This window comes from Psammomys obesus, unplaced genomic scaffold (assembly GCF_907164565.1).
Source record: "Psammomys obesus unplaced genomic scaffold, mPsaObe1.curated_primary_1811, whole genome shotgun sequence".
In the NCBI taxonomy this organism is placed as follows: Eukaryota; Metazoa; Chordata; class Mammalia; order Rodentia; family Muridae; genus Psammomys; species Psammomys obesus.
Genome location: NW_026591816.1, coordinates 2,442,050 through 2,453,737, shown reverse-complemented (window position 1 = coordinate 2,453,737; position 11,688 = coordinate 2,442,050). Strand labels below are relative to the sequence as shown.

Sequence of the window (11,688 nt, the reverse complement as noted above, 5' to 3'; positions counted from 1 at the left end):
TTCTTTCTTTCTTTCTTTCTTTCTTTCTTTCTTTCTTTCTTTCTTTCCTTTCTTCCTTCCTTCCTTCCTCCCTCCCTCCTTCCTTCCTTCCTTTCTTCCTTCCTTCCTGTTTTTTGAGACGGGTTTCTCTGTGTAGCCTGGCTGTTCTGGAACTCTCTGTAGACCACCAGGCTGGCCTTGAACTCAGATCTCCTCCTGTCTCTGCCTCCTGAGTGCTGGGATTTAAAGGTGTACATCATCACCACCTGGCAAGTTCCTATGTTTTATTGTATGATCAGCAGGTTGACCAGTTGGTCTCTAACTTGTGTTGAAGTTTTATAAGAATAGAAAACTTGTTTTTCCCAAATCTGGAATATGAGATTCCACAATTCTCCCAAAATTTCTCTTTACTTACTTTCTTTCTTTCTTTTTTTTTTCTTGTTGAGCCAACACTGGGAATTGATGAGTGATAGGAAATTGCTAAGATCATCAATGACAACTTCTATAATTCTGTGGTTTAAATCAGAAATGCATGGTCATTAAGCACACTGCTTTCCTGAGTGTGGACAGGGGGCATGGTAATCTGGTTTGCGGTGTTTCCTAGCTGTGACTATTTTTCTCAGGTCAACTGCTCCACCACCCTCACTCAACATCTTCTGAATGAGCCCACCCTCTCTCACCACATAGTAACTGGATCTGTGAGTATGAAACTTGAAGATTAAAGCAAAAGCCTGTTTTCATGCCCTTTTCAGGCAATGAAAACTGGGTCTACCCTGGACCTCCCAAAACCTTGTCTCTGGACTCTTTGGTCCAGCCAACTGATCAGACCTAGTGCCTGGAAGGGAGTCAAGACCACTCTGTCCCCATCTTTTGCTTGGTGACACTCTGAATCCTTTTGGGGAGAGTAACTGGAATCAATAAAGCAAAGGAGGTTAGCTGGCTCCACAATCTTGTTAGAAGCAAAACACAAGACACTGTAAATGCCACGCTGCTGAGCAAGCGGTCATCTAGTCAGGACTCTAGTGGCAGACAAAGCCATCACAAAGGCAGACGAACACCTAGGATATGCAGCTCACTCTTTGGCTTGTCATTTAATTGAACGAATATGGCAACACATCTGAAGTACTTTGTAGGTACAGATTTTTAAATGATAAAAACATCTTGAATAATGATTATCTTTAAAATATACAAACACAATTTAAAAAGTATCTTACTACCACAAATCAAGCACCCAGTAAACTACAGAACCACTTGAAAAGTCCAGTGGTTGTGAGTACCGCATTGTCATCAGAGAGGTAACAGACGTCTGCTTTCTCCGCCTGGGCTCAGGGCTCCACAGTGGTCACCCCTCCCCGAGCTTACCAACAGTCAGTACAGTGGCAGGAGTGTGTCCTCATGAAGGATTCCTGCTGGAGTCCAGCGTGGGTCTCAGCAGCCTCTGTGACTGTGATAAGCTGGCTCCTTTGTTTCTCCGTGTGGAGGATTGCGCCCTGTGTTACACATGAATTTTCTTTAAGGCACTTTCTCCTTCCTCTTCCTTGCTCACCAGCACTGCTGAGGGTCAAATCCAAGGGTGGTGGCACACACCGTTAGTCTGAAGAGGCAGGCAGGCCTCTGTGTAGCCTGGTCTACAAAGCAAGTTCCAGCCTAGCCTATATCATATCATATCATATCATATCATATCATATCATATCATATCTATATATCAACACCTTGCCTGAAAAAAAATATCTCTATGACTGTTTTCAATTCTGAATTCTCCCTGAACTAAACCTATATAACCTGTATATTCTCTCACGTGCCAACCATAGTACTCCAGGTCTGTGAATACAGCAAAAGGACCAAGGTTCTCATTCTTGTTACACATGGAGTTCAAGGCCAGCCTTGGCAATGTAAGTCCCTGTGTCAAAAAAACCAAAACAAACCTTCATTTGTGAATCAATACAATATCATCTCTTTAGCCACAGTTTCGTCTTTCATAGTTGGAGTTACCTGAAAATATTATAAAAAAACGAAAATGAAAAAAAAAAAGGCCTGAAAATATTAAATGGAAAATTACAAGAGTAGGTAATTCTTAACTTTTATAATTTTTTTAAATTGTTATACTTTATTATTTTGTTGTCCTTTTCGTGTGTTCATGTCCTTATGGCTTGTTTCATGAATATACAGGCACTCATGTGTCACAAGGTAGGATCAGAGCATGATGTCTGGTGTCAATCATCACTTTCTGCTTTTTTTTGAGATGGGGTGCCTGTTGTTGTAGCGAGTATGGCTCACAGGCTTCTGCAGAGTCTCCCTCCTTTCCCTCTCATTTCTCTGAGTGCTATGGTAACACATGCTCATGCTACTGTGTGTGTTTCTATGTGGATTCTGAGAATCCAAATCCAGGTCCTTATGCTTGTGTGGCATTTTTACCTCACAGACCCATCTCTCCAGCCATCCCTCTCCCCTGACCCCGCCCTCTGAGACAAGGTCTTGCAGTATAGTTTGCCTAGAATTTGTGATGATCCCGTTCCAGCCTCCTAAGTACCTGGACTGGGCAGGAACCACCACATCCAGCTCCCTCATCTGTGAACAAAACTCTCTCGAAAATGCGTAGATACACAAGAAGAAGAGCGCCCCACTACATGTGTTTTCAGACACCCCACAGGGCCTTGATAAGTACCCTCGGCAGATGACTGTCTTGTACTATTTTCTAGACTACCTTTAACTCCGAATCCAAAGCAGAACTAATGTCCTTTTGTGCTTTACCCCACTTACCCAACTTACTTTGTAAGTACGGCACAGATTACAGCCAATTTACTTTTTTAAGAGGCGGAGTTTTATGTAGCCCAGGCTAGTCTCAAACTTGGCATGTAGCTAGGGAGGACCTTTAATTCCTGGGATCACAGGCGCACACCACGGTGTCTGGCACTTGTGAGAGCACCGAGGAGGCCCTGATAAGGGTCCTGATTTGTCCTGTCTTCAGTTAAGGATACCTCTTGGGTGCTCAGCCACAAATGAAATATCTATATTCCAACCTTTCCAATGGACCAAGGCGGGAAGGAGTAGAAAGTCTGGAAGCAGCAGGGGTCAGGATCTAAGCAGTTTCTTCTGGACATGACCAGAAGCCTATATTCATAAGCTCATAGCAGCTGTGAACAAGAATAAGCCATCAACACCCCAACAAGGAGGAAGAAGGAGTTTGTGAGCCCCTGACCCCTAATGAAGGAGCTCTGGAGAGCTGATGGCCTCTGAGGAAGGAGGAGTCTGTCTTCTTTTCAGGTGTGGCCACTGACAGATCCCATGTTCCAGTGGCTGGACCCACACCCCCGACTCTACGGGCAGCACAAATCTGACTTATGAAAGAATAGAGAATAAAAAGACACAAAGTTATGTGTGGATATGGAGGAGTTAGGGGGAAGGAACAGGAGCGAATGGAATTAAAAAACATTACGGAATTCTCAAATTGGAAAATATGCTCTTGGGAATAACTTTCCCCTCTGGAATCTCTGTGTGATTGCATATACTATTCACAGTAGCTTCCCTTGAGGCAAGGAAGGAATCTAAGAGGCCTGCTACATTCCTGCGAAGGTGTGGATGTTGACAACTCCTCCCTTTGGATGGTGAGTGTGTGCTGACAGCTGCACACCTCACATTAGTCCATGACACTCTGTTACTCCATCACTTCTCGAGAAGGAAACTGCACGGCAAATTCAAAGACAAGAGACAGTGTTTTTCTAAAGATGTCCTATATACATATTTATATATACATATATAGTATTTTATTTAAAATGTCATTTAGCATATACAGTTTTTGAGATTTTTCCAGGGGACATTGCACCTAAGTTTCAAAACACACAAAATAGATCCCCTTTACTAAACAGCTCTCATTTGGGGTTTACAAAAGTCAATACTTCACAATCACAAAGCCTAAAGATACATGGTTCGGTAACCAATTTCCAGGCAGAATTCTCTCAAGTCACTGTACGAAGAGTAGTTTCGGAAACCCAGACTGTCACATACAGATTCTCACAAATGATCCTTACTAGGATTTCCAAAGAAACAAAGGAAATTAGAGGCAGAACAGGAGCGAAGGAGTAACTGCTCATCTAAAGACAGAGCGGAGGAGCTGGGGTCACAGCCTCCATCTTCAGCACACCTACCGCTGAAAACAACAGTTCATTTACAGCCTTATTTGGTCACTTTGAACTCGAATGCTACATGAACAAAACATCACCTAGGACACAGAAAAGAAGTACTAAAGCTATTTACACAGATAACATTATGAATTAGGAAGAAGCAGAACCCCTCAAAAGGCATTCACATCTTGCCACGAGGCTTACAGAAAGGGCCATGAGGCTTACAGAAGAGGCCAGGAACTCAGGCTGCTCCTGCGGTGTCCTCTGTAAGTTCCAGTGTGCGCACACATGCCACATAGCACCCAAAGTCTGCTCACAGAGGTGGGCTGCGTCTACAGGCTGCCATACTTCTCTGTACTTAGGAGCCCTTACTTTCGTGAGTCCTGTGGCTGAAGACTCTCCTAGTCCATTGCATCTGGGAGGGTCAGTCTTGTTCTTTCCTTGCATAGACAATTTCATTGCCTTCTCCAGCTTGCCCTAGGAGCACTGACTCACTGAAGTCAGCATTTCATCACAGCACACATACTCTGAAAACATCAGCGGTCCTGGCTCGCTGAAGGAAAGGCGATACCTTCAAACCGGTACACACCGCAGCATCTGCTGCTAGTTCCCTCGCAAACACAGCAGACACGAGAAAGGAGCAAGGGAAGGGAGCACAAGGAGAGTCGGTGTTTTACAAACAGATACTTCCCAAAGGAGTGTAAACTAGTGACGTCCTGGGGATACTGAACTCCCTGCCCAAATGGCCAAGGTCTGGAGTGAAATTCGGCTCCTGAGACTCTTATTCCTGCTCATCAATATACACCTCTGGGTATAATTCCCCTCTGGGAAGGGACTTGCAGAGGAGCGTGGTGGGAAGACACAGCCGGCTTCCTGCAGCCCCATGGAGAGTAGATGCGAGGAATTTAAAAAACTCAACATTCCAAACCCTCCAAAATTGAAAACTGTGGAAAATAACTGAATTGCTGACTTCTCTGGCTCGCCCCACTTAAAGAGCTGCGCATCTGGCCTAGCCCAACTGTCAGCACTCCCTGTCTGCCACAGAGGACAGTCACTGGGTCTACACAACCCCAGCAGGCCCTTTCATATCTCTGGCTGCTGACTTTGTGTGTCAGAGGAACAAGGCTTCAGTTTCCACCTGGTAAAGCACTGCAGAGTTCACACTCTTTAGGGAGGGGCCGCCAGTGGGAAGGGCAGAGGCTGGCTGAACAAAGAGATTTAGGGTTGTGGGAGGCTCTCATTAAAGGAAGTAGCCACGAAACCCCCAAGACACCCATAATGACTTGACTAGGAAATCAAATGCTTTTCATTACACAAGGCTTCCTCTGAGGCTATCAGGGCAAGCAGGTCCGGCTCTACATCAGACATACATGATTTCTAAAAACACATCGCAATATGTTCTGCAGAATCCTGAATGTGCTGTCTGTCTTCTGACCTTTCCAGGAATGTACCTGTTATACAGACTGTTTCTGTTTTAGGACCGGGTGACTTGGAGCCTGAGGGAACAATGAGACCCACACAAAGAAAGCCCAAAGCACAGAGCAATATCAGTGCTGGGCAGACCTGCCGTGGGCATTAACAAATCACTTTCCCCTTTTCATTTATTTATCTCATCTGTAGTTTTCTTCCCTCCCTCCCCATCCCCAACACAAACAGGGTTTTAGCCTATGACTAAGAGCTTTCCACGCATGGGGCCTCGTGAAGAGAATCCCTGGATACCTTTCCAACTAAAACCAAGCTGACTCCAGGCTTTAGGATCATTTGAATTTGGGTTTTCCAGGTTTTGTTTTGCTGATATGTGTTGCTGATACGTGTCTCAGCAGTAAATAAATTGGGAGAATGTTGTCAGGGTACCTACAAGATACTCACACTCAAATTCTGACTCTGGTGGCCTGAGTGTAATTAGAGAAGGTGAGACCCAGGGAGTTCAGAAAAGCAGGAATCTGAAAGGCATTGGGAACCTGGAAATGATTCCAAAGAGGGCGGCTCAGGTCCTCCACAACCTTCAAGGCTTTCTCAAGTTCCCCCTCTGTGCGTGAGTCTGAGAACTGGGCAGAAGTGGAAGAGAACCACACTGCTGTAGCACGCCTGAACAGTTTTCCATAGCCTCACATGCTGTCTCGGGAGCCAGTGGTCGCCACTGGCCACTCCCCAGAGACGCCTTGGGTGGGAAAGACTTCCTGAAGGAGGGGATGCACGGTCCCGACACGGCAGCTGCAGCCCAGTTCTCAGGCGACGAGTTGGCACACACTCAAGTATGTCACCTGCCGGGCTGGGTACTGCTTCTACACAGTGACTTTGTTCCTGAGTCGGAAGGCACCAGGCCTTTCCTAAGAAAATATCTACAATACCAGGAATGCGGATGACCTATCAGTCTGAGGAAATCTTCCTCTGCTCTCCTCAGGGGAGGAATCCTCATAAACACAAGCGCTGTAACCGCCTCTCAAGCATTTCAGGGAAACTACACCATTGGTCCTTCTCTTTACTGGTTTGGAAGTGTCCGAATGACACCAAATTATCATAAAGTCGATTATGTCCTGGAAGACTATAGGGGCAGGACTCTGTGATCTCTGGGCAGAGCAGCTGTCAGCCCAAGAGATGTGTGATTTTAAAACAGCACTTTGCTGTGCTGTTCCTCTCGGCAAGGAAGGAGGCAGATACCACGCCCACTTGCGTGCCATCACTTCGCTCACGGAGCATGCGCAGTGGGAAAGGGGTCTCGGCGCATCGGTGTCTCAGCATTCCCTTGAGGAATATGGTGGACAACTAACTCCGATTCAAACTTACTTTTATCCAAGTGTCATCCCATTTACCCTTGCACAGAGGTGACAGGAAGAGCCGCTACTTAGCGGAACTGTGATGCTTAAACCCCAGGTGGGAGGCCTGGAGAACAGTCAGCGGCCAAGGAGCCTGAATCCCACCTTCTTCCCTAATGAACTATGGTTGACTGATGGATACAAGAACTTCCTAAGCAGCAAGCTGCCGCTTCCTATGAGTCTCCAGGACACAGAAGGTGGGAGAGCACCACCAGTGCCAGAAACGAAAAGTCAGCCTCTCACAGCAGCATCTCCAGACACAGAGAGGGACCTTAAAGATAACAGAGGAGCTGTTGGTCCAGTGAAACACCCACATCCTGAAGCGAACATTGATCTGGTGAGAAAACACAACTCTGTGGGTAAATGTTATACAGCAAAGAAACTGTCACATGGGCTATGGCTCTGGACAAAACTATCGTGTGTATGGGACACAAGATGGGACACGCCAGATTGGGCTAGTCTCTGCTACGGGAACTGTCCAATGACATATTGCAAAGTCCTAGTGGAAGGGAATGGGAAAGATTCAAGGAATGTCAGAAAGGGGAAAAAAAAGTCTATGCCTCACTCCATTATTACCACAAAAGAATAGAGAGAACAAGGGAGACAGGAGCAGGGAGAAGGAAGGGGAAGCACAAGGCAGAATCCCTGAAATAACTTGAGCATACAACAATGAGTGCTCGTACTCTCTGAGGCATGGTTTCCAACTTTTCAGTGGGGTTCTGCACCCGAGAGAACCTGGCAGCCTGACAGGCTCAGAAGTCTCCTACCAGTAACACCTGGAATGGCTGTCCCTCCTGTTCTAGGTAAAATAAATAAATTTATGCCTGTGCCCCCAAACAGGCAGTAGCCACCTAGGAGCCCTACAGTAGAAACCAAGAGAAACATAACACTCAGTAGCAGGCTTTGTGTTTTGCTCTTATTCAGTGTCCAGACCCATTACCAAAGAAGAAATGGAAACCTAAGGGTTGCCTTGAAGCAAAGCCAGAGGCTTTTTGGCAGCAAATTCCCCATCTGGGCTGGGAAGAAATTGCATCACCTGGAATCCAGCCCAGGCACTCCCCAATTCCACCCTCCTCAGAGGCATCCCAGTTTTCTTCCCGTCTGTCCTCCCAGTCCCCTGGGTCCCTTTCATGACAGTTTGTTTCCATGTATTAAAGGAATGACATATACAGAAATGTCATCTCCTGAGCCCAGCCGGTCATTTGATATCCGCCATCCTCTGTCCTTCAGGACGCCTCGGGCACGCATCACCAGGTCCTGAGCTGCCAGTGTGTACCTGTGCAGGAAAAAGCAGGAATGAGACAGTCAGAGCAGCACGGGCAGACACAAGGCTGAGGGGCTGGGAAAGAGACATCACGATGGCCATCCATTTTCCAGTTACCTTTAAAATTAAACATTGCTACCATTAATTACAATATCACTACTACTGCTACTAATAAAGCTAGAGCCATCTTCTCATAAGCATGAGGCCTGATGTATGTCTCGGGTGGTAGTTGAGCTAGGTATTATTACATTAAATATCTCTTACATTATTCCGCTGTTCATCCTTTCTAGATGTTACGTATTGCAAAGGATCCAGAAGAATCCTAATTCAGTGTTTTTACACCTTAACAAAGATCCACACAAGTCCAGTTTTCCATGACAAAACAGTGTTTGGCTCAATAAGTACATGAAGGAAAAAGCAAAACAGGAACTTCTGTCTTCAATGTATTTATTTTTAAAAGCTATCTTTTTTTTTTTTTAAATCAAAGGGTAGTAGTTTGTTTTTCATTGATGGTTGTGGTAAACCTTCTTGAAAAGTAGGTTCAAAAAATTTAAAGAAAGATGTGAAAAATACTTCATGTGGTATAGGAAAATACCACATGAAGGATGAAGGGTGAAGGGTGTGAGTGATTGATAAGCCCTGGTGTGGGTGGGTTTCTCTATGCGCCTTTATTAGTGTTACGTTTTCCTATAGTTCATGTAAGGACAATGAGGGATCACTCAAGAATTTGAAAAGATGATTGTTCATTGAGATTCAAATGGTAAGCTTAATGAGAAAGGATGACACTGAGCTAGCAAAACCATGAACACATAGGAGAAGAAAGTGTAATGTAATGGGTTATTTGTGGGCATGGACTTCTGTTAGTTGTGAGGCATAAAAATAAAATCAAACACTGGCAGATTTCTCCCCAAATATTGATTGGTGTAGAGAATCTTAGCTGAGAGACTTCAAAGAAGTCCAGCAGGGCCGGACTACAGAGTTCAATGGATTAAGTTCCAAGTCTATGCCAGGAAATAAGCGGCTCATCTATTTCCCCCTGATTGCACGTTCACCAAATAACCTTCTGATTTTGACCTGCCTCCCTGCGTGCTTGGCTACCAGGAAAGAATATGCTGCTTTACGTGCTCTGAAAGCACCAGTCAGCTATATTTCTCTGCATGTCAACTGGCATTTTGGTTTGAAGATCAGTTTGTAAGCCGGGTTAAGGAAAGCCCAGCTCTGATAACAAATCTGAGACGTGTACCGTGATTAAATCATGTTTGGAACCTAAACAGCTATGAGACAGACTGTGACAAATCACCAAGAAAATAAATGTCACCTACGTAAGGCCTTTTGGAAGCCTGACTATAGTGTTTTGTTTTGTTTTTTTTTTTTTAATTTTATTTTTCTCATTAGTTACATTTTGTTAATTCTGTATCCCAGCTGTATCCCTCACCTCCTCCCTGCCCCTTTCCAAGTCCACTGATAGGGGAGGATCTCCTCCCCTTTCATATGATTCCATTTTGTCAGGTATTTTCAGGACTGGCTGCAAAGTCCTCCTCTGTGGCCTAACAGTACTGTTCCTCTCTTGGGAGGTGGGGAGGTCAAAGAGCCAGTCATTGAGTTCCTGTTAGAAATAGTCCTTGTTCCCCTTACTATGGGAAACCAATTGATTACTGAGCTATCACGGGTCACATCCGAGCAGAGGTTCTAGGTTTTATCCTCTCATGGTCTTTGGTTGAGTGTCCATCTCAGAAAAGACCCTGTGCCCAGATATGTTTGGTCCTTGTGGAGCACCTAAAGAAGATAATCAAGAAAGCGGACATGGGGTATGATGATCAATCCTCATTTAGAAAGACAAATGGGATATGCATTGAACGTATGACAGGAGTCTACCGCAGAAAGCATCTGAAAGACTCTACCTAGCAGTGTTCCAAAGTAGATACCAAGACTCATAACCAAACCCTCGGCAGAGTGCAAGGAAAGAAGGGGAGTTTGATGTGGAAAGGATAGGAGCTCCACAAGGACTATAGTGTTTTTTACAAGGCATCCATGACCTTTTCCCTGCTCAGGGTACCTCAGCTTTACCTTTGGAATCTTGGGGAAGAAACCTTCCCATGTGTTTCCTAATCCTCCTAAGAAGGTAGAGTGCTCAGGCTGACACAGACTTCGTTTTAAAAGCAAGGGCTGCAGCAAATGAGGAGGGCTGGGAACATTCCACGTCGTCCAGCCTCTAAGAATTAACTATTCCCACAGCCTGCGTGGCCAGCAGTGTCTTAGACACTCTGCCGCCTCCTTGCCTCCTTTTCTAACTGCACGGAGGAGTGTTGGCTGAACGTGGAAGCCTGTCATGCTTGAAGGAAGATTCAACCACCTAGTTTCTTCCTGGGATCAAGAAACAAGGACAGAGCGAGAGAGGGCTGCCGGAGCAGTTAAGAGCACTTTTTGCTCTTGAGGAGGTCCCAAGTTCAGCTCCCCGTACACACATGGTAGTTCAAACCATCTGTGGCTCCAGTTCCAGGAGATCCAATGCCCTCGTTTGACCTCTACGGAGGTCAAGGGCAGGCATGTGCTGCACAAACATTTACATACACACAAAATAAATAAGTATGAAAAAAACAAAGAATGGCATCCATGGAGGCTTTAGGCTGAAGAGCTACATGAACACCTCAGTCCCACAGCCTACAGCTCCAGACTTAGCACAGCCTCTCAGATGCTCGCCTGAGGTTCTTCTTAGTTTATATTGTATTATACGTGTGAAGCACAACCACGAGCGCAGTAATAATGATGTCACCTGTAACATTAGGGCCATGTTTATCTCCCCGATGGCTGGCCAATGATGGTAAAGGCGGTGGCATATGCTTTCAATCTCAGCACTCAGGAGGCAGAGGCAAGTAGATCTCTGAGTTTGAGGCTAACCTGGCCTACAAAGTGAATTCCAGGATAACCAGGGCTACACTGAGAGATCCTGTCTCAGGAAAGAAAGAAAGCAGCTTTGCTGACTCGGTGAGCTGCTTCCGTCATTCGTGTTAAGCACACCTTAAATGAGCTTGAGAGGAGATGAGATGTGGACACGGTAAACTGTGGGAAAACATGGCTGACAAGAAAGGACAGATGTAAAAGAAAAAACAAAGTCAGGAAAAGAAGCTCTGGCAAGTCCAGACAGAGCTCTTGATGGCTGTCTGGTCATGAGGCAAACAGGCCTGATCAGGTCTGGCAGTCATGAGAAATGGCTGGGGACCAGGACAACACTAGTCAGAAGAGCACAGAGGCAAGAATGCAGGCTACTACTTGTGACTTTGGGTATTTCATTGTTTTAGTCTGTGGGGACAGGGCTTTGCCCCACATGCCAAAATTCTACCACCTCAGCCCTAAAGTACTGAGATCATGAAATCGTAAGTGTGTACCTTCTTGCCTGGTATTCCCAGTAGTTTCAAATGGTCAGAGTTTGTGTTGGCATTTTTTTTTTCTGTTTCTGTAACACACACACACACACACACACACACACACACACACACACACACACACA

At 45.5% G+C, this 11,688-nt stretch overlaps 1 protein-coding gene across 1 annotated transcript in view; it reads right to left on the bottom strand.

Moving 5' to 3' along the window:
* Window positions 1-8,044: 8,044 nt before the first annotated feature.
* The window catches only part of Ppm1h (protein phosphatase, Mg2+/Mn2+ dependent 1H), a 166,844-nt gene continuing 163,200 nt past the window's right edge, over window positions 8,045-11,688 (bottom strand). The window contains exon 5 of the mRNA XM_055612004.1: window positions 8,045-8,192. Coding sequence (XP_055467979.1) covers window positions 8,045-8,192 — 148 coding nt within the window. The remainder of the gene's footprint in view (window positions 8,193-11,688) is intronic.